General features: G+C 43.1%; 1 protein-coding gene across 4 annotated transcripts in view; it reads left to right on the top strand.

Annotated features, from left to right (window-relative positions):
- Positions 1-24,175, top strand: part of LOC139382426 (CXADR-like membrane protein) — a 94,848-nt gene that overhangs the window by 58,787 nt on the left and 11,886 nt on the right. For all 4 annotated transcript variants that reach the window (XM_071126470.1, XM_071126472.1, XM_071126471.1 and 1 more), the window contains one exon: positions 21,738-21,895. In XM_071126470.1, the coding sequence (XP_070982571.1) occupies positions 21,738-21,895 (158 nt within the window). The remainder of the gene's footprint in view (positions 1-21,737; positions 21,896-24,175) is intronic.

The raw sequence follows: 24,175 nt of genomic DNA, 5'->3' as shown, positions 1-24,175 counted from the left end.
TACATGTCAGAGGGAACAGGGACAGTTCCTGGAGCAGGGGCTGGAAAAAAAGTATGCCACTTTCCCTCGCTCAGGAGGACCATTGTGGACAACCAATGCAAGCAGACCCTTAATCACTCACAAACACCATCTGCCCTGAACACACACACACATTTAGCAGAGTCCTCCGCTGGCCAACAGAAAATCGCCTCCAAGCTGGAAAAACAAGACCTGTGCAGTTGGTTTGTTTTCTCTCTTTCTTCTCCAGTCCCCTTAAGCACAGGCCAACACCCTCCAAGTTGCTCAACTTCTCTGTACTGTGCACATCTGATGTCCTGGACAACTGGAAAATGTACTTTATACCACATTGCTATAAAACATTCAAGTTTGGGGGAAGGGCGTGAGTTACCATATATTACATTTCATTGCACAAGGGCTTACATCCAGTACAGTAATTGCAGACAGGGGTATTAAAGTGTCATTTTAGTAACTCAACAATGCAATTTTACAGTCTAAGGTATAATTAGTAACTCTAGCAATTGTAGATCTGTGTCAGTTTTTTTCACCCTTTTCACACTCCTGGATTAGACAGGGACGTTCCTATTTCTCACTCCCAAAATGTTGCCGTTTGCCCTCATTTTCTTTGGCACCGTTGGTTGTCAGTTTCAACCCCATGGCCTACATCGCACTGCTTTATTTCACACAAAAACACAATGTAATGTGACAGATTCCCACCAAACCCCTTTTTAGACAGAATCTAATTTAATTACGTTCATCAGTGCTCCTATTTCACTGAGAAGTCTGAATCAGGGTAGATCAATTATTTTGTCTGAAGCAAATTCGGAGTGCATTCTTGATGTCTGGAATTAACTCCTGAGACTACAGCAAAAAATCAGAGAGACTGTAGGTCTGCCCTTTGCCCTGTTTTTCTAGCTTGGGCTGTCGCAGTGAGCCCACGCCCTGCCTATGGGGCACTGAGTTCTCAGACTTGGCCCAAAAAGCTCCACATCTCGTTTAATCATGCTTTGGGGAATGAAATATGGGCCTGGTGAGCCTGCTGCACCAAAGTCCCATTCATCTGGTTTCAATCTCCTCTCCACCCTCGGATGTGGCCGCGTGGAAATTCCTTATCTAGCTGACGGGCCGGGAGGGACAACCCTGCCCTGAGAGAGACTGACTGAGCTGATCAGCCCAAAGGCCAGCCTTATTTATTGGGGGAGTGTGTGAGAGCTGTGAAGCTTATGCCACATGTGGATGCATGGGGACCTCTGCTCTGCTAGTGCTGCTGGCCCCCAGAGAGGGGATAATGTTTTAGGCCTTTCCTGGTGCTCTCTTTAAAAGGGCTTTTTAGGCATGTTGTGTCCTTGTGCTGTAAGATGTTTGGTGGCTATGGAGGTTCAATGTGCTATGCCCATTCCAAACCCAACACATCACATGCATTATTTTGATGGATATCTAGTGTATGGCACATTACAAATGGACAAAGTACAATAATTATGATTTAAAGATACCTCTAAATTGTTTACTATTGATAGGCTGCTATATTAGGCCTACTGAACTGCTCCATAGTTTCCTTAGGCCAGCAAGTAGTAACTGTCTGTGTGTACCTAGCAGGCACTCAGTGTCTGTCTGATCCATTGGACCTGAGTAGCCAGCAGGACAGATGGTAACCTGGGCCATTAGCTATCCTCTGAGCGTAAACGGGACCTTTCCTGTAAGCACTGGCTCCAATTTGCCCTGCACAGCCACAGCCACAGCAGCACTTTGTCTTTGTCTGATACCTCACAAATCAACGCCTTTCACAAGCCGTGAAAGCTGTCATGGCACCTCTTCACCTCAGAGGAGATCAAATCAAGCTTTTTTTATACACCACATTTCGGAGATGAAATGCAACACAATGTGCTTCTCGGGAAAAAAACATAAAAACAATGAGAAAAAAATACGGAAATATTTACAGCTAAAGTCGGAAGTTTACATACACCTTAGCCAAATACATTTAAACTCAGTTTTTCACAATTCCTGACATTTAATCAGAGTAAAAATTCCCTGTCTTAGGTCAGTTAGGATCACCACTTTATTTTAAGAATGTGAAATGTCAGAATAAAAGTAGAGAGAATGATTTATATCTCTGCCCACAAATGTTCTATAGGATTGAGGTCAGGGCTTTGTGATGGCCACTCCAATACCTTGACTTTGTTGTCCTTAAGCCATTTTGCCACAACTTCTGAAGTATGCTTGGGGTCATTGTCCATTTGGACAACCGATTTGCGACCAAGCTTTAACCTCCTGACTGATGTCTTGAGATGCTGCTTCAATCTATCCATTTCATTTTCCTCTCTCATGATGCCATCTATTTTGTGAAGTGCACCACCCCCACAACATGATGCCGCTACCCCCGTGCTTCACGGTTGGGATGGTGTTCTTCAGCTGGCAAACCTTCCCCTTTTTCCTCCAAACATAACAATGGTCATTATGGCCAAGCAGTTCTATTTTTGTTTCATCAGACCAGAGGACATTTCTCCAAAAAGTATGATATTTGTCCCCATGTGCAGTTGCAAACCGTAGTCTGGCTTTTTTATTGCGGTTTTGGAGCAGTGGCTTCTTCCTTGCTGAGCGGCCTTTCAGGTTTGCCGATATAGGACTTGTTTTACTGTGGATATAGATACTTTTGTACCCGTTTCCTCCAGCATCTTCACACAGTCTTTTGCTGTTGTTCTGGGATTGATTTGCACTTTTCGCACCAAAGTACATTCATCTCTAGGAGACAGAACGTGTCTCCTTCCTGAGCAGTATGACGGCTACGTGGTCCCATGGTGTTTATACTTGCGTACTATTGTTTGTACAGATGAATGTGGTACCTTCAGGCATTTGGAAATTGCTCCCAAGGATGAACCAGACTTGTGGAGGTTTACAATTTTTTTTCTGAGGTCTTGGCTGATTTCTTTTGATTATCCCACGATGTCAAGCAAAGAAGCACTGAGTTTGAAGGTAGGCCTTGAAATACATCCACAGGTACACCTCCAATTGACTCAAATAGTGTCAATTAGCCTATCAGAAGCTTCTAAAGTCTTGATGTCATTTTCTGGAATTTTCCAAGCTGTTTAAAGGCACAGTCAACTTAGTGCATGTAAACTTCTGACCCATTGGAATTGTGATGCAGTGAATTATATGTGAAATAATCTGTCTGTAAACAATTGTTGGAAAAATGACTTGTGTCATGCACAAAGTAGATGTGCTAACTGACTTGCCAAAACTATAGTTTGTTAACAAGACTTTTGTGGAGTGGTTGAAAAACGAGTTTTAATGGCTCCATACAAAGTGTATGTAAACTTCCAACTTCAACTGTAAAACATTAGAACTGGTAAAAATTAATACAAATAAAATATAAAAAAATGTATGTATTATTTCCTCATCTTTGAAATGCAAGAGAAAGGCCACACTGCATTATTCCATTTTAGGGGAAATTTAGATTATGTCCACTAGATTGCAGCAGTGTATGTGCAAAGGTTTAGACTAATCCAATTATTAGTCTAAACTATTGCATTTCTGTTCAAAATGCATCAAGTCTGCCCAAAGATGCCTAATTGGTTTATTAATACATTTTCAAGTTCATAACTGTGCACTCTCATCAAACAATAGCATTGTTTCACTGTAACAGCTACTGTAAATTGGACAGTGCAGTTAGATTAATAAGAATTTAAGCTTTCTGCACATATCAGATATGTCTATGTCCTGGGACATGTTCTTGTCACTTACAACCTCATGCTAATCCCATTAGCTCACATTAGCTCAACTGTCCCGCAGGGGGGACACCAATCCTGTAGAGCTTTTAAGAATGGAAGGTTGGAGATTGGCCAAAAATTGCTAAGAGCTAAAGAATCTAGATTACTTTTCTTTAGGAGTTTCACCATAGTAGTTTTTAGTGCAGTGGGAATGTCCCTATGAACAGGGAATGATTAACAATAGCTTGCACTCCTTCAGATATACAATTAAAAACTATTTTGAAGAAGGTGGTGGGGATAGGATGATGCTCCAGTTTCAACTGTTCTGCCTGTGGCTATGTTACCCTGACCTGTTCACCGGACGTGCTATCTGTCCCAGACCTGCTGTTTTCAACTCTCTAGAGACAGCAGGAGTGGTAGAGATACTCTTAATGACCGGCCATTAAAAGCCAACTGACATTTACTCCTGAGGTGCTGACTTGCTGCACCCTCGACAACCACTGTGATTATTATTATTTGACCATGCTGGTCATTTATGAACATTTGAACATCTTGGCCATGTTCTGTTATAATATCCACCCAGCACAGCCAGAAGTGGACTGGCCACCCCTCATAGCCTGGTTCCTCTCTAGGTTTCTTCCTAGGTTTTGGCCTTTCTAGGGAGTTTTTCCTAGCCACCGTGCTTCTACACCTGCATTGCTTGCTGTTTGGGGTTTTAGGCTGGGTTTCTGTACAGCACTTTGAGATATCAGCTGATGTAAGAAGGGCTATATCAATACATTTGATTTGACTTGATAGGATCAGAGGCAGGTAGAAGGCTTAAGTTGTGATATCACTTTCCTGAGCATGTCTATGTCAACCAGGGGAAATTAATCCATAGTGCCTTTGTGTGGTAGGCTAGAGCACATATTATCAAACTTCTCATCAGGTCTTGCTTCACTGATACCCAGCCTAATGTTTGCTTTTTTATCTCTGAAAAATGCTGCATCCTCCTCACATTTCGATGTGGAAGAAAGGTCACATAGGTTTGCGAGGTTAGGATTTATCAGACCATCAATGGTCGAGAAGAGCACTCTCAAATTATTCTGATTATTAGTGATCAAGTTCGAAAAATTGAGATGGCGACCATTGGCGTGCTCTTCCCAGTCATCAGACAGGATGGACAGGGTGACTCCACTCCTAGGCAGCAACAACAGCATCAGGCATCCACTCCTGGTTTCAGGTGTACTGTGTTTGTTATTTTCTGCTTTGTCAGTCAATTCAAATTAGGTAGCCTAGTGGTTAGCGTGTTGGACTACTAACCGAAAGGTTGCAAAATCAAATCCACGAGCTGACAAGGTAAAATAGTTTGTTCTGCCCCTGAACAAGGCAGTTAACACACTATTCCTAGGCTGTCATTGAAAATAAGAATTTGTTCTTAACTGACTTGCCTAGTTAAATAAAGGTAAAACAACTAAATAATAAGTCAGATACATACCATAAGTCTGGAGACAGTGCTAATATGTTGCTGGTGAGCTAGCAGCCTCGGATCAGGGGAGGGAGTTAGCGTCCCCTCTGTTTTCAATTAGCTTGTGAAATGTACAACATAGGAGCCGCTCTGTTCTGTTGTTGTTCCGATCATATTCGTCCATGGACACAGCCCAGCGCTTCAGTGCCTTTGTTCAGAAATGCTCTGTCTAACCCTGGGTGAACTCAAGGGCCTCAACACTGACAGACAGTGGCAGTGGACAAGCTAATGAAATTAAATGTGTGTGGAGAGGAGAGGAATCAGGGAAGGATCCAGAGCCCCAGCAGCACGCTCAGGCTGAACCCACAAAATGTAGCATTAGCATGTCCAAACCCAGGCTGTTTTATGCTGTCTAAAGCCATGGTTTAGATTTAGCATGTCCAAACCCAGGCTATTTCATGCTGTCTAAAGCCATGCTTTAGTGTTAGCATGTTCAAACCCAGGCTGTTTTATGGTGTAAAGCCATTCTTTAGCTTTAGCATGTCCAAATCCAGGCCGTTTTATGCTGTCTAAAGCCATGCTTTAGCGTTAGCATGTCCAAACCCAGGCCGTTTTGTTTTCAAACAGCCCTGTTTTCACGTACCACCACCATCCTTTGTCTACTCTCATGTGTTTTATTGTCTTCCCACATCTTGTAAAAGGAGTTAAAGAGACTCCTTTAAAACATCATCATCAAAGTATTGAACTGCATTTAATAAAAGTTAATGGCACAATACTTGAGGCAGACAGCATCTGATGTTTTTATTGGTCGTACAGTACGCCACTACAGAGCATTCATCACCACAGAGACTGGGTGAACATCATGCATTCCACTTCCTGTGGTCATCCACCTAGTCAGCTTTATTTTCCACCTAATGGACATAAAAAATAGCAGATTGCAGCTAAATGGACTTGGCAGCACCATAGCGTATTAAGTATTGATCTTCAGAGGTCAATGCACAAATTCAGGCAGCACCAACAATGTGAGTGGAGTTCACCAGCAGCCAGCCTCAAATGGAGATTAGACCGCATAAATAACAGGGAAATAAACATTGTCTATTTTGTGTCCTGAATAATGGAGAGAATTGCACACCTGTTGTGCCAGGTGAAATAGTACACAAAAAGGTTGTTGATACATGTATGGATACCATGGCAATTGTGTTTGGTCTCAGGCCTTCTCCATATGTCTGTCCCAAGCATAATTTAGCTTATATCATGCCAATACCCAACAGGACAGCTCCTGTTATCAGTAGCAGGTGAGGCAGTATTAAACAGTACTTTAATTCATAAGGCCAGCTTCCTTGTTGACTGCACCATCTGTTTTGATGTCAGGGTCAAGCCAAGCCTGAACCCCATGGAGGCAAATCTATGACTGTTTGTCTTTTTCTAGTTATTGTTTCTTGTTTCTTCACCAGCTAACTGTTACAGTAATAATCCTCTGTGATTAATATTTCCTTTCTGTTTGCACAATCCTGGAAAATAACCTTTTTGTTTGCCAAGAAAAATAACATAATGGCACTCAAAGCGAAAAATAGGCCCAGCTCAGAAAACAATAGTTTTTCTGAATTCTTGGAGAAACTGTGATTGTGCTTGAATTAAATACAGGTTTTCCTAATAGTTTCTGTGAGAATACATGTATGGTCTTAACAGGATGTATAATTGTTTTCTTTAAATATCATGAATTTCTGACTCAGTCAAATATTGCCATTGTTTTCCATCCGTACTTACTGTATACACACAAGTGAAAATGATTTTCAGCGAAGTTGTCTAATGTTTCTGTGGAAATGGCAAAAAAGCAGTCTATTCTAGCCTGTCTGAGAATGTCTTACCGTGTCAAGGGATTTCAGTCCCCTGTCCATGAAATGTGGCCGCTCTACGCTGTGGGGCATTGGGGGCTAGCAAAGGTTTTGCAAGGGTGTGTGTGTTTGTGTGTCTCTCTCTTTGTGTGCGTCTCTGTGTGTCGCTCTCCCCCTCTCTCTGTGTGTGTGTTCTGGGGGGAATGTGCCCTTTACAAGGCCCACACCCAAACCACATGTGAAGCAAACACACATCGAGAGAGAGAGAGAGAGAGAGAGAGAGAGAGAGAGAGAGAGAGAGAGAGAGAGAGAGAGAGATTCTGCCAAGGACCAGCACATTAGTCATTTTAGCTGTTTTCTGTGAGGAGTAAGTCTAAACTTCTCTCTCTCTCTCACGCTCTCTCACTCTTTTCCGTGAAACACATTGTGTTGCATTCCATGTCTGAAATGTGCTGTATAAATAAAGCTTGATTTGATTTAATTTGAAGAGAAAGCTAAGTACGTACTGTATATAGACACTCTAGTCATTTGTAGCAAAGCGAATGCACACACATGCTGGTATGTTTTGTAGTGGCCAGATGTGGGGAGGATGTGTTGCCACAGCAGAGAAGAGGGTCTTTGTCCAATCCCCACAATTCAGCTGTTCAGCGTGTTATCTTGCGCAAGCCAGGCCATTTGACATTTGGGGGGGGCTTGTTTATTTAGAACACATCATGGAAATAGGAGGTCCTTTGCATGGTGTTATTTCAAGCTGAAAATAACACCTTAAACGGTTTAACACCATACAAGCCTCCAGCGATTATCCTGCGAGGGAGCCTGGAATCTCTTAAGATGCATTGGCATAATTAAAATGGAAACGAAGAATGTATTTTTTATTTATCCTTTATTTAACTAGGAGAGTCAGTTAAGAACACATTCTTATTTTCAATGACGGCCTAGGAACAGTGGGTTAACTGCCTTGTTCAGGGGCAGAACAACATATTTTTACCTTATCAGCTCAGGGATTGATGAATATGGGTTTAAAATTCAAACTCGACCAATGACTATCAGTGGTGTTTTTGTGTTTGAGCACTTTTAAGTCCTGTGCCACTTGTTACGTATACAGGTATCCTGTGTGTGTTTGTTTTCTCTCCTTCTGCCCTAGTCACAGGTGGCAGTCATCTGTCGCCAATCAGTCACCACTGAAGACACACCTGCTCCTTTTCCCTTACCCAATCACATTCCCTTTCCCTTGTTTTAAAAACCCAGTCAGTTGTTTCCCAAACTTCCTCTCTCTCTTTCTGGATTGATACATCTCTCTTTTGTTGTTGCGCCTAGATCTCATTTTGTCCGTTATCTTGTGAGTATGTAAAACTGTTTTTTGGTGGGAAAAGGGTATACGAAGCCAAGTCGCCCATGGGCATACATTACCCGTAGGAGAACTCTAAGTACCCTAGTTAGAACTGGGTGGACCACCCACTGTATTTTATTGGTTAGTTAGCTAACTGTTCTTGAAGCAGGTAAGACTAGATTAGGTTTAAAAAATATATATTTATTAGTTCTTTCCTTGGGTCCAGCTCAGCCCCTCCTCCCCATTACCGTGTGTTTGAAATAAACCTTATGTGTTTGACGGTAGGTTTAGGTTGTCTGTGAATTTATTTTAGTTCTCACTGTTCCTTTTCACGATTATGATTTGCATGAGATATGTTACGGGTCTTGTTTCCATCCCCCCTAGACTGCAGGGCCAAAGGGGTTCGTAACTCCACTCTGTCATATGTGGAGCTACGGTTTTACTGAGCCACATAAAGGTAAAGGGAGGAAGTGGGGCGGCGGTGGCTGCTTATTGGAACGCCTCGAGTACCACATGTGGTACACTCTGGAGCCCTGGTCGTTTAAGCTAACGCTAACGGCTAAGCAGCTGACGGAACATCCATAGGATCTTGGATAACACCCATGTATACAGTATGATGACGACAGCTGCAGGGTTTGGAAGATGTAAGCAGGATTCCGTGACTTGGCGTTCCTTTGGGAAAAGTTGTAATTAGCTTTTTGAGGCATTTATCTGCTGCTAGTTTATTGAGAACTTTTGGGTGAATTAAAAGCGCTCGGCATGAAACAAATTTAGCATCTATTTTAGGATTCTATCAGTGGGATGGTGTCCGTTTTTTGCTTGATGTGACAGATGACAAGCCCTTGAAATAAATGTTAATGAAGCCAACAATAGCGCTCGTATATTATTCAGACCTTTCATTTCATCTCCCATTCCTTATTTCCCATAGGCTCTCTCCCTTTCCCTGTTTCTCTCCTCCAGGTCATATGGATTATCCTTGAAGCGATTCCATTCCTTTGTACCCGCCTGCTCTAGCCAGGCTCTTAGGAATCCATCATCGCAGATGAGTGTGTACATGACTGGGCCCTCATTTTAAACATTTTCCTCTCAAGCCCCGGCTCTCTCCATGCTTGAAATGGCCCTGATCTTTAATAGTGCTGTTAGTGGCATGGAGAAAAGTTCCATATTAGCAGAAGGGGTGTTGGTTGCCGGGCGCAATGCAGAGAAGGATTATGGGTACTTTATCCCTTCAAAAAGCAGCCTCCAGTCAGCAAAAAAACACAGCCCTCTTGGATTCCACAGGAGAAAAAATTAAGGAGTGCCTGCAACGCGTACAATTTAATGTTAAGGTGTGATCTCTGGTAGAGTTAAAAAATATTGAATCCCTTCAGAAGAACTAATTAAAAAGAGCCTGTATATGAGGCTGTATAAAGGAGTCTCTGTGAGAGGTCTGATGAGGGTTGTTTTTGTAGCCTGTTAGTTTGTACTAGTGTCTCAGAGCATGGCTCTTGTCTGGGGAGCCATCAGAGATGTGAGAGCATTTCAGTGTTTCAAGTCCACCTCAGAGAGCAGTATAAATGAGAGCATATGCTTTACCTCCCTCTGTGCCCATCTCTGTAATAACTGTTTCCTTGTGAAGAAAGCACCAGTATATTTACCATTTGTATAGCAACAGGTTGTCAACAAACCCACAAGTATTCATTTCACTGATCTTTCTGAACACCAAGCTGTACTTCTGGCTGTGACCAATGTTCCCTCTAAGCTAGCCCTGAGATTGCTGCACATAAATATTAGCTCACAGAGAATCAAGAGATTGAACTTCACTCAACTTTCTAGAGCACCAAGCGGTTGATCGGGATCGACTAGTCAATCTCTAAGGCATTCCTAGTCGATCGCTAAACATTTCTGTAAAAAAAAAAAATTATAAAGCCTTTTTTTGTCTCAGATGGTACTGTAGGTGCACCCAATTCAGGATTCTGCTGCCCTGTGTGCCAGATAGGCGAACTGTTGTCAATTTGAACCATTTAATGTGTGAGGGTACAAATCAAGATGACTGTCTGCAGTAATGTAGCAGGCATAAAATAGCTTGATACTGTGAGATTTCAGAATGTTTAAAACCATGACTAGAGACTGTCAACAAATACAACAAAGAGCTGCTGTTTTTATGAGTGAGTTTAAGTTCTTACTCAGAGCTGTCAACACTTTGTATTGATCACTTTTATAAGCCATAACATGCGCATTCTTCCTATTTCCTTTCAGCTTCACAGAATGCACTGCAGCAGTAACTAATGAGTAGGAAAGTGTATCTATAGGCTTGCATTCTTATTATTAGTGGGTCTTTTTTCATATCAATCAAATCTATTTATAATGCCCTTTTTACATCAGCCGATGTCAAAGTGCTGTACAGAAACCCAGCCTAAAACCCCAAACGGCAAGTAATGCCGATTGTAGAAGCACGGTGGCTAGGAAAAATGTCAAGATGTTCAAACGTTCATAGATGACCAGCAGGATCAGATAATAATAATCACAGTGGTTGTAGAGGGTGCAACAGGTCAGCACCTCAGTAGTAAATGTCAGTTGGCTTTTCATAGCCGATCATTCAGAGTTAGAAACTGCAGGTGCAGTAGAGAGAGAGTCCAAAACAGCAGGTCTGGGACAAGGTAGCACGTCCGGTGATCAGGTTAGGGTTCCATAGCCGCAGGCAGCATGACCAGGTGGACTGGGGACAGCTAGGCGTCCATCAGGCCAGGTAGTCCTGAAGCATGTTCCTAGGGCTCAGGTCCTCTAAGAGAAAAAGAGAGAGCGAAAGAGGGAGCATACTAAAATTCACACAGGACACCGGATAAGACAGGAGAAATACTCCAGATATAACAGACTGACCCTAGCCCCCCGACACAAACTATTGCAGCATAAATACTGGAGGCTGAGACGGGAGGGGTAGGGAGACACACTGGCCCCGTCCAACGATACCCCCGGACAGGGCCAAACTTTGCCAAAGCACAGCCCCCACACCACTAGAGGGATATCGTCAACCACCAACCTACTACTCTGAGACAAGGCCGGGTATAGCCCACGATGATCTTCCCCATGGCACGAACCCGAGGGGGGCACCATCCCAGACAGGAAGATCACGTCAATGACTCAACCCACTCAAGTGAAGCACCCCTCCTAGGGACGGCATGGAAGAGCACCAGTAAGCCAGTGACTCAGCCCCTGTAATAGGGTTAGAGGCAGAGAATCCCAGTGGAGAGAGGGGAACCGGCCAGGCAGAGACGGCAAGGGCGATTCGTTGCTCCAGACCCTTTCTGTTCACCTTCACACTCCTGGGCCAGACTACACTCAATCATAGGACCTTTTGAAGAGATGAGTCTTCAATAAAAGCTTTAAGGTTGAGACCAAGTCTGCGTCTCTCACATGGATAGGTAGACCATTCCATAAAAATTGAGCTCTATAGGAGAAAACCCTGCCTTCAGCTGTTTGCTTAGAAATTCTAGGGACAGTAAAGAGGCCTGTGTCTTGTGACTGTAGCGTACGTGTAGGTATGTACGGCAGGACCAAATCGACCAAATGCTTTGTAGGTTAGCAGGTAAACCTACAGTAATATCGAGGAATATTTCACTTTCTCTGTTCACAGGAGTAACAACATGTGCATGAGGCATCAATTTGTGCATGAGGCAGAAATATGCTGTGTGGCTCGAGTTTCGTCATCAGCTGGAAGACTGTGTCCCTTGTTGGTCAGTGTCAGTGGAGGAAAGGGAGAGCGGAGGAATGTTGAGAGGCGGACCGTCAGTCTGCTGCTCTCTCCTGTTGAGACTGACCATCAGATGCAGGCACCATAAGCCCAGTAAAATAAAAAGCAAATTATTTAAATGTACGCTCACTCAAAAGTGCTTTACAAGTAATATAACAACGAATCTATTACCTGTATGATCATATAGGCTACCTCAAATTTTGAAATATGATTTTTTTTAAATGTCCTGAACAACAATGCATTGGCAAAGCCAATGTGCAGTGATAATGTATTGGGCCTATAGCTTACTGAGTGGTAGATCTTGGGTTGCATTTTGACTCGTAGTGATCTTGACTCGGTTGGTGACCACTGTTCTAGAGTTTTCCCTGTTAACACTATTGACGTTTCTCTTTACTGTGGTAATTGTGATTGAATCAATGCAATATTATCCAATTTCAATGCAACATACCAAAACTAACTATGCAAGAGATTTTTGTTGTAGGCAGAACACCGGAGTAGGATTCTATTGCATTGACATGCACTACTCAGCCAGTACTCTACACAGACCCGTGCGGCATAAACAATCAGAGCTGCAGTAGGCCTATATGCAAATAGACCATAGACCATCTGTGTCATTTACTTTGAACTGGACTGTGCTTACAGCATGAGTAGATGCGCTTGTTTTGAGATCAAAGCGAGAGCTTCATGTAGCCACGTCTGCACAGCTTGTTCATATCCTTTGCTAGTTAGTGAGTTATTAGCCCAGTTATACAGTGCCTTGCGAAAGTATTCGGCCCCCTTGAACTTTGCGACCTTTTGCCACATTTCAGGCTTCAAACATAAAGATATAAAACTGTATTTTTTTGTGAAGAATCAACAACAAGTGGGACACAATCATGAAGTGGAACGACATTTATTGGATCTTTCAAACTTTTTTAACAAATCAAAAACTGAAAAATTGGGCGTGCAAAATTATTCAGCCCCCTTAACTTTAACTTAACTTTGTAGCGCCACCTTTTGCTGCGATTACAGCTGTAAGTCGCTTGGGGTATGTCTATCAGTTTTGCACATCGAGAGACTGACATTTTTTCCCATTCCTCCTTGCAAAACAGCTCGAGCTCAGTGAGGTTGGATGGAGAGCATTTGTGAACAGCAGTTGTCAGTTCTTTCCACAGATTCTCGATTGGATTCAGGTCTGGACTTTGACTTGGCCATTCTAACACCTGGATATGTTTATTTTTGAACCATTCCATTGTAGATTTTGCTTTATGTTTTGGATCATTGTCTTGTTGGAAGACAAATCTCCGTCCCAGTCTCAGGTCTTTTGCAGACTCCATCAGGTTTTCTTCCAGAATGGTCCTGTATTTGGCTCCATCCATCTTCCCATCAATTTTAACCATCTTCCCTGTCCCTGCTGAAGAAAAGCAGGCCCAAACCATGATGCTGCAACCACCATGTTTGACAGTGGGGATGGTGTGTTCAGGGTGATGAGCTGTGTTTCTTTTACGCCAAACATAATGTTTTGCATTGTTGCCAAAAAGTTAAATTTTGGTTTCATCTGACCAGAGCACCTTCTTCCACATGTTTGGTGTGTCTCCCAGGTGGCTTGTGGCAAACTTTAAACAACACTTTTTATGGATATCTTTAAGAAATGGCTTTCTTCTTGCCACTCTTCCATCAAGGCCAGATTTGTGCAATATACGACTGATTGTTGTCCTATGGACAGAGTCTCCCACCTCAGCTGTAGATCTCTGCAGTTCATCCAGAGTGATCATGGGCCTCTTGGCTGCATCTCTGATCAGTCTTCTCCTTGTATGAGCTGAAAGTTTAGAGGGACGGCCAGGTCTTGGTAGATTTGCAGTGGTCTGATACTCCTTCCATTTCAATATTATCGCTTGCACAGTGCTCCTTGGGATGTTTAAAGCTTGGGAAATCTTTTTTGTATCCAAATCCGGCTTTAAACTTCTTCACAACAGTATCTCGGACCTGCCTGGTGTGTTCCTTGTTCTTCATGATGCTCTCTGCGCTTTTAACAGACCTCTGAGACTATCACAGTGCAGGTGCATTTATACGGAGACTTGATTACACACAGGTGGATTGTATTTATCATCATTAGTCATTTAGTTCAACATTGGATCATTCAGAGATCCTCACTGAACTTCTGGAGAGAGTTTGCTGCACTGAAAGTAAAGGGGCTGAATAATTTTGCACGCCCATTTTTTCAGTTTTTGATTTGTTAAAAAAGTTTGAAATATCCAATAAATGTCGTTCCACTTCATGATTGTGTCCCACTTGTTGTTGATTCTTCACAAAAAAATACAGTTTTATATCTTTATGTTTGAAGCCTGAAATGTGGCAAAAGGTCGCAAAGTTCAAGGGGGCCGAATACTTTCGCAAGGCACTGTATATCATTTATAGTCAGCAATAGGGGAGTGATTGCTTCCTACAGGAGCACAAAATGTATACATTTCTAGACATCTTTAAAAAGTGAGTCAGACTTTTTGTCTTAAAGTGTTGTATTTTAAGACAGGCTTGAATAAGCTAAGTAGCCAATCGGCAGAGGGTAGCATAATTTGTCTGATTCTCTCTAATAATGGCATGGAAATAATAATGCATTTTATTTTATGAAGTAATTTATTGTATCAAACGACACCACATTTCCAGTCACCACCTTCACTGAATGACAAGTGGATAAACAGGTGATAATGTCAAGCCCTACATGTTTCAAAAGTCTCATGTAATGTAGGCCTACATTGAAGACCACACATTGGATGCTACTGTAGGCTGAATGATAGAACAGCTACTGTATTTCCATGTTGAAATGTTATGGCTACATTATGATCAAATAGTCACAGTAGCCTACAAGGCCACTGTTAAACCTGTAACTTAAAGCGGGTACAGCCTCAGTGTTCACAGTAAACGCACTGGAAGATGCACAGAATTGTCATAACGTTCCAGTTTGTGCTCAGCAGACCTGAAATATGCTCGGTGCCCAAAAAAATTTGAGGAAACTTTGGTTGTGACCTCTGACTATTTCAGCGTTTTCCATCATTTGAATGTGTCCCCAGCTCAACTGTATGTCACCAGTTGCTTCTGATGCATTTCACACATATTAGTCATACCATGGAGCTAAGCCAAATTCAGTGCACCTGGTTATCCGGGAGGCATTTCTCTATGTCTCAGCCCATTGTTCTAATTCTCCCTGTCCGCTCCCTCTGTTTTCTTCTCCTGCCAGAGAAGCCTGTCAGTGGAGCAAGATAAAAACTTTAGTATAGAGTGACTGTGCTGAGAGATGAATGCTGCAGTCCTCTCTCCCTGTCTGGACCTTGTGTGGATCAGCTGGTAACTCCTATGCAATTTGAAACTCTGTATGCCCTACGACTGCTATATTCTACTTCACATGTTTGCACAGTGGCCTTGATTTACCGTCAGCATGAGATAGGTCTTTTTTTTTCCATTATGCAGCTAGAGGAGTATGGAAGTGCATTTCTGAGACAGCAGATGTTCACATAAAGCATGCAGCACACACACACATAAGCACCCACATACTGTTCACACACACATGCACTCTTATTACAAAGGACAAATACATATAGAACTCTAAAGGAGTTAGTTATGTGTCCTCCACTTTTCCCACTGCTTTTCCCTAGAGCTACAGTGAGATTCAAGCTCATTGTGGCGAATCTGTTGACCATGGCAAACAGAGTGGACTTATTAAACACAAGACATTGGGCCTTCTCTTCTCTTTTCCCTCTCTTCTTTTTCCTCCCCTGATCTCTACAGTTGTGAGAGCCAGAGGTCAGGAGCTTTAGCGGTGCTGAGGCCCCAGCCAAGCCAATGTGCTGAATGGGACGTGGAGCTTGACTTTGGGCAATGTGAAAGATCTGGGGCCGTTGCCTGCCTGCGTCCCACTGGCTGCTCTATAATAAGACTGTACCATTCTGCGGGGAGGTGGATTTACTGGAGCACAACTCCCCCTAGGGCATTTTCATAGAAATTGGTTCCTCCACTATAGTCGCCCCAGCTCTTCCTCACTCTCTCTGTCCCTCTGTCTCCCTGTCTCTCTCTAAGCCTATGCTGCTGCCAGGTCCCCTTTTGTTCATTATAAGACATTTCTTTAGCTCTTTTCTTTGCTTGGGTAACTGAGCCCTGTCAAAAATGTCAATTTTCAGCCATGTTGATCCCAGTCCAGAGAGTAGAGGAAATGAGAGAAGAGGAGGGGGAGAGAGGGGGGTGTCTCGTCAGAGCCAGAAGTTATTAACATAGTTACCTTATCGCGAAACACCCCCTTGACTCACAGCTCTCAGCTAAGATGGCCTCCTAAACATACAATTTCCCAGGGCCCTATGGAATGTCAAGAAGACGTGAACACATAGATGCCTCGTGATTAGACCTGGTATCAAATACATGTGTATTTGAGTATCTGGTATTTAAAATACTGTTTGTGTATTTCAGTATTTTCAAATACACAGCCCAAAACAAGTACTTGTATTTGAATGGTTATTTGTAAAAAACAAATAGTCTGCCAAATTGTATTTCAAATACACTGACAAAATACACTCATGCATTTAATCCAGGAATTTGAAAATAGTATTTTACAATACTCTAACATACTTTCCAATTGTATTTCCAACTACATAAAAATATTCAACCACCCCACTGGGCACAGACATCAATTCAACATCTATTGCACGTTGGTTTAACTTAATTTCATTGAATGACGTGGAAACAACATTGATTCAACCAGTGTGTGCCAAGTGGGACTTGTCTTTTCAAGTAAAATATATCTGAAAGGTTACTTTGAATGTACTGTATTTGAGATATTTAAAATAGTATTTGAACCGAGGTCTGCTCGTGATGTTTTGACAATTTTGCTGTGCCTGACAGTAGATAATGTCTCAGACTATTTACTGTGTCTCCGGTATTCATAGTAATTCAACTATTATTTTTTTACTTCTGTTGTCAGCATGCTGCCCACCAGTTCTAGTTTGTATGGAAACGACCAAGTCAAGAAGTATTATACTGAGTTAGGGGTTCAGCTAAACTCTTTTTCTCTTGCAAAGGTAGCCAAAGTAGCCAGTATGATAGCAGAGCATAAATGCTCCAAAGCCCCAGGCCTGGATAATATTCCTGCAAGGTTTCTTAGAAATTCTGCTGAGGAAATTGCCCATTGTATTACACATCGTTAATCTCTCTCTTGAACAATGCATCTTTCCCATGGAAACAAGCTAAAGTTATACCTCTCTATGAGAAGGGGGGATAAAGTCTGACCTAGGCCTGTATCTATCCTCAGTATAACATCAAAGATCCTGAGTCCACATACTCACATAGGCAGGAGCTGCTTTCAGGAACTCAGCTGGCTGCCTGTTGATGCTAGGGTGTCCCAGATTAAAGTCTGATTTACACTAGTATTTATGGTTCTGCGTCCAGATATCTGACTGATTACTTTCTGCATGTTAGGGATGCACACAACCACAGCACCAGATCAGGTGTTGCTAATGTGTGCTTATACAGGTTCAGAAGTAATGCTGGGAAAGGTACCAAACTGTTTGTCTTCTGTGCCCATATGAATGTACCCTGCGATGTAACTGCAGTGATGAGATAGATCTTCTTCTTTTGGTTTTATGTTTTATTACCTCAGTGCCATACTGTGTTCGATCTTGCCTAGCCATCTTGTCTCAAGAGGACCACAATGGAAATAAGTCCCAGACTTTATTGTGTGTTATCCTCCATGATTTTACTAATGTGCATGTATGACTTTTTCAAGATTTATGTGCGATTTTTATTTTTATTTATTTTTTATTATTATTTTTTAAACGGCTGAAATAACAAACTAAAGTAAGCTGAAAAATCCCACTATATTAGACCATTGAATGTCAAGGGCATAAACTAAAGACTACCTGAGGTTCCTTTACAAAATCACCATAGTATGCTGTGACACCCTGGTATGCCGCATACTGGGTATCTCACAAATGATGGTTTCCATCGGTCCAAACCGCCACAGCTGTGAACACTGTGAATGAAGCCAATCCAAAAAATCTGAGAACGATTCGACTTCAAGGTAGACTTATTTTGGACCCCAGAGCACAAAATCCCCTCTCCAAGACCATAAACTGAGGATGTAAAAGCTGATTGTAGTGTTACTATAAAGGCATTGTATTGTTTGTCATGTTGTTGGCTGAAAGTTAGATCATTTCATATGTGGTAAATCCATTGACCGATGATAAAGTGAAGCCTAATTCCAAACCCATGCAGTCTGTATTGGCTCAGTGTGCTTGATGGAAGGTCATTGAAAGTTGGCTAAAGGAGTGGGCGATATACAGCACAGTTAATTGCACATACAACACACAACCTTCCATATACTGCCTTTGATAATTGGTCCTACTCATATCGATCCCATGCAAAACTCTCTCTCTCTCCCCGACTCCCCAGCCTGTGAGTCCCCTGGCGAAGGGAGGAAGTAGGGCAGGTGGTGGAGAGGTGAGGTGAGCTTACTAGCTGTTATCTGGCCCAGCACACCGAGCAGGGGGTTCAGTTCCGTGGTGACAAGTGTGAGGGCACTGACTAGACAGCACGGCTTGAACAGGCCTTGGCCAGCAGCATGCACTGGGCTCCCAACGGACCATCACCGGGCCCTAACACTCAGCGGTCACTCACTCTCTCATTCACACACACACACACACTCCAGCCAACCTCCTCCTTCCTCCTCCTCCTCAAAGTGATTAGGAGCTATGCTGAGAGGATGCCCACAGTCCTCTGTGCTGGCTGGATCATTCTCTGCTAGGCTCCCCTCCATGACTTCCATCCAAGTAATATCTGCGGGGTGCCCACAAGATGAATGGCTCTGCAAATGCTGCATTAAAAAGTCATGAATGGGGATACCTTCAGGGGAGTTGGGAGCTCCTTGGCTTGAAATAGGTGGCCATTTTTTCTGATGAGTAATGATTTCAGCAGAGCAGGGGAGAGCGAGAGCAGTAGGAGGACCTCAGTAATGTGCCCTGTCACCAGGGCTGTATTGAGCAGACTGAGGGCCCTGCTGTACTGTAATATGGCCTCCTTTCCTGTGGTGCTGGGTGCCAGTCAGAGAGGGCGTCTGGAGTTGGGTCAACGTGGTGACTCAGATGGATGTGAGTGACTTGGTGACTTGAGCCCAGGGTTATTGCATCAGGGAAATGTGAAAGTCAAATAAAGTTTTAGAGCTGCACACAAAGTTCACAGAGTAATGATGTCATCATTATGAGTCATTCAACCTCTTATGAATAACGGGTTTGCAGGTATGATACCTCCTTCCATGTACCAAATAAAATATATTTGCCATAGTTGTCGACTACAACTTTACCATGAAATGCTTGCTTATCAGCCTATCCCAACGAGGCAGCGTTGAAAAATAATAATACAACATTTAAATAGAAACACGGGGAGTAAAATGCACAAGAATGGAGCTACATCCAGGGAGTACCAGTATCAGATCAATGTGGAGCTACATCCAGGGAGTACCAGTATCAGATCAATGTGGAGCTACACACAGGGAGTACCAGTATCAGATCAATGTGGAGCTACACACAGGGAGTACCAGTATCAGATCAATGTGGAGCTACACACAGGGAGTACCAGTATCAGATCAATGTGGAGCTACACACAGGGAGTACCAGTATCAGATCAATGTGGAGCTACATCCAGGGAGTACCAGTATCAGATCAATGTGGAGCTACATACAGGGAGTACCAGTATCAGATCAATGTGGAGCTACACACAGGGAGTACCAGTATCAGATCAATGTGGAGCTACATCCAGGGAGTACCAGTATCAGATCAATGTGGAGCTACACACAGGGAGTACCAGTATCAGATCAATGTGGAGCTACATCCAGGGAGTACCAGTATCAGATCAATGTGGAGCTACATCCAGGGAGTACCAGTATCAGATCAATGTGGAGCTACATACATGGAGTACCAGTATCAGATCAATGTGGAGCTACACACAGGGAGTACCAGTATCAGATCAATGTGGAGCTACATACAGGGAGTACCAGTTTCAGATCAATGTGGAGCTACATACAGGGAGTACCAGTATCAGATCAATGTGGAGCTACATCCAGGGAATACCAGTATCAGATCAATGTGGAGCTACACACAGGGAGTACCAGTATCAGATCAATGTGGAGCTACACACAGGGAGTACCAGTATCAGATCAATGTGGAGCTACACACAGGGAATACCAGTATCAGATCAATGTGGAGCTACACACAGGGAGTACCAGTATCAGATCAATGTGGAGCTACACACAGGGAGTACCAGTATCAGATCAATGTGGAGCTAGCTACACACAGGGAGTACCAGTATCAGATCAATGTGGAGCTACACACAGGGAGTACCAGTATCAGATCAATGTGGAGCTACATACAGGGAGTACCAGTATCAGATCAGTGTGGAGCTACATACAGGGAGTACCAGTATCAGATCAATGTGGAGCTACACACAGGGAGTACCAGTATCAGATCAATGTGGAGCTACACACAGGGAGTACCCGTATCAGATCAATTTGTAGAGGTACCAGGTATTTCAGGTAGATATGTACATGAAGGCAGGGTAAAAGTGACAGAACTTTTAAGATGTCGCCCTCTTTACCACATCCCTAAACCAAGTCACCTATTTTATGAGGCAGACGAGCGATCATTCATTGACTCTGACCGCTCTGACGTGTGCTGTTCCTGAGAGGCTGGCCACTATATAAGAAGAAATGTGCCTCCGGCTGATGCATTGACCACATATGGTGATCCACTGAACATTGACAACATGTGATCGAGGATGATAGGGCACAAAGGCATTCTTTCAATGAGTCGCTGTCTGTTTAATCTCTCAAGCCCCGATATACCCAGGGCCAGCCCACAGGAAATACAGTGTTTGTATACCACATTGTATATTTAGTGATTTATTGAACCACTCAGCACCTAATCAGCGACACACCACTGAGTAATAAAAACGAGTATATTTACATGACCAGGACATACTGCAGCCGAACAAGCGTTTGATAACTTTATTTAGAGCACTTTGAAGCCAGGCTCTTAGCCGGCTCTCTGCAGTGGCTAAATGAAATGTGCGTTAGGTTAATGCTGAAGCACCAAAAATATCTAGCGCATTTGAACGAGTAAGCCAGAGGCGTCATGGGGGCTGTGGAGCATGTGCATTGTTTTCCCTGTGCTGGGTCTACCAGTGGAAGAGAGTCGTATGTCCCCTTGATCACCCAACGGCCCCCACGAGCTCCATTCCTCTTTAAATCCCCCTGACGCCTCTGTCTAATTCCCCTCAACCCAGCGGGGCTGTCCAGCATCCTCCAATAAATTAACCCTGCGACCCCCACTGCATAGCATGCCCTGACAGTCTGGCCACTGGCCAGGGTCCAAGCCACAAGCCCCACATACACAGCTGACGGAGCCTAGTGCAACTCAGACCCTGTCGTACAGCAAACAACCTGACAGCTAGGTGAGCTTGGGAGAAATTGACTCTAGTTATAGTCTTTGTCTCATTGTGGTTTAGATGGTTTTGTTTGTTTGATTCTGTTTCTATTATGTGTTATGTCCTAGTAATTCTGATGGGGTTTCCTATCTCACTAGGTTTTTTACTCCAGATATTTTCTGCCTGTGGCTGCTGTCTGGTGGTGTATCTGGTTCTAGTTGTCTGACAGTGTCTTTGTTCTCTCTCTCTCTCTCTCCAGTGCTGCTGAGCCTGCTGACGGCCGGCGCCCAGACAGAAATGAAGAGAGTCGTCGGAGACAACACCACTCTGCCGTGCCACCATCAGTTCTGGCAATCCAATGTGCAGTTGCTTGACATCGAGTGGCTACTGCAGAAGCCCAACTCCAAGCAGAGAGTGGTGAGGAAGCTGCTCTCTCTCTCTTGCCTCTTTCATTGTCATTTTCTCTCTTTCTTTCCTTCTTTCTCTCTCTTCTCTCTCCTTTTCTATACCCCCCCCCCCCCTCTCACCCTCAATCTCTTTGTTGCAACCAATCTGATTTATTTTAATAGCTTTTTCAAAGGCACACTAATACAACACAATGTTCCTCCAATTTGTTTTCTTCCCATCTCAGCCCTTTTCTACTTCCTACAGTTTACTCTTACTCTCGCACAGTTTGTTACATTACAGCCTTATTCTAAAATGGATTAAAACGTTTTTTTTCCCTCATCAATCTACACACAATAACTCATAATGACAAAGCAAAAAAAAACGTTTTAAGAAATGTTTGCAAATGTAAAAAATATATATCACATTTACACAAATTTAAACCCTTTACTCAGTACTTTGTTGAAGCACCTTTGGCAGCGATTACAGCCTCAAGTCTTCTTGGGTATGACACTGCAAGCTTGGCACACCTCTCAAGCTCTGTCAGGTTGGATGGGGAGCGTTGCTGCACAAGTATTTTCAGGTCTCTCCAGAGATGTTCGATCGGGTTCAAGTCCAGGCTTTGGCTAGGCCGCTCAAGGACATTCAGAGACTTGTCCCAAAGTCACTCCTGAGTTGTCTTAGCTCTGTGCTTAGGGTCATTGTACTGTTGGAAGGTGAACCTTCACCCCAGTATGAGGTCCTTAGTGCTCTAGAGCATGTTTTCATCAAGGATATCTCTGTACTTTGCTCCGTTCATCTTTCACTCCATCCTGACTAGTCTCCCAGTCCCTGCTGCTGAAAAAAATCCACACAGTATGATGCTGCCACCACCATGCTTCACCGTAGGGATGGTATAGGCCAGGGAATGAGCGGTGCCTGGTTTCCTCCAGACGTGACGCTTGGCATTCAGGCCAAAGAGTTCAATCTTGGTTTCATCAGACCAGAGAATCTTGTTTCTCATGGTCTGAGTGTCCTTTAGGTGCCTTTTGGCAAACTCCAAGCGGGCTATCATGTGCCTTTTACAGAGGAGTGGCTTCCATCTGGCCACTCTACCATAAAGGCCTGATTGGTGGAGTGTAGCAGAGATGGTTGTCATTCTGGAAGGTTCTGCCATCTCCACAGAGGAACTCTGGAGCTCTGTTAGAGTGACCATCAGGTTCTTGGTCACATCCCTGACCAAGGTCCTTCTCTCCCGATTGCTCAGTTTGGCCAGGCAGGCAGCTCTATGAAGAGCCTGGTTCCAAACGTTCTTCCATTTCAGAATGATGGAGGCCACTGTGTTCTTGGGGACCTTCATTGCTACATACATTTTTTGGTACCCAACTCCAGATCTGTGCCTAGAAACAAACCTGTCTCGGAGCTCTATGGAGCGCTCTCATGGCTTGATTTTTGCTCTGACATGTACTATCAACTGTGGGACCTTATATAGACAGGTGTGTGCCTGTCCAATCAATTTAATTGAACTCAGGTGGACTCCAGTCAAGTTGTAGAAATATCTAAAGGACGATAAATGGAAACAGCATGCACCTGAGCTCAATTTCGAGGCTCATAGCAAAGGGTCTGAATACTAAAGTAAATACGTTTTTTACATTTTATTTTTTATAAATTTGTATGTATATTGTTTGTAGATTGATGAGGATTTTTTTTTATTTAAAACATTTTAGAATAAGGCTGTAATGTAGCAAAATGTTGAAAAAGTGAAGGGGTCTGAATACATTCCGAATATACTGTAGGCTTTTTCAGATTCCCTGAAGTGAAACGATATCGACTGAGATACAGTAGTAAACAAATTACTGTAGCTGAAAGTTCTCCTGAGACACAGTTACTAAATGAAGCCTGTACATTAGACCAGAGAAGCCTGTACATCACAACAGCTGTGAAAATAGTATACCTAGACATTCCAGTCCCTGAGATATTTTTTTATATTTTTTATATCACCTTTATTTAACCAGGTAGGCTAGTTGAGAACAACTTCTCATTTGCAACTGCGACCTGGCCAAGATAAAGCATAGCAGTGTGAACAGACAACAACACAGAGTTACACATGGAGTAAACAATTAACAAGTCAATAACACAGTAGAAAGAAAAGAGAGTCTATATACATTGTGTGCAAAAGGCATGAGGAGGTAGGCGAATAATTAAAATTTTGCAGATTAACACTGGAGTGATAAATGATCAGATGGTCATGTACAGGTAGAGATATTGGTGTGCAAAAGAGCAGAAAAGTAAATAAATATAAACAGTATGGAGAAGAGGTAGGTAAAATTGGGT

The sequence above is a fragment of the Oncorhynchus clarkii genome, chromosome 24 (assembly GCF_045791955.1).
Source record: "Oncorhynchus clarkii lewisi isolate Uvic-CL-2024 chromosome 24, UVic_Ocla_1.0, whole genome shotgun sequence".
NCBI lineage: Eukaryota > Metazoa > Chordata > Actinopteri > Salmoniformes > Salmonidae > Oncorhynchus > Oncorhynchus clarkii.
This window is presented reverse-complemented; position numbering and strand designations above follow the sequence as displayed.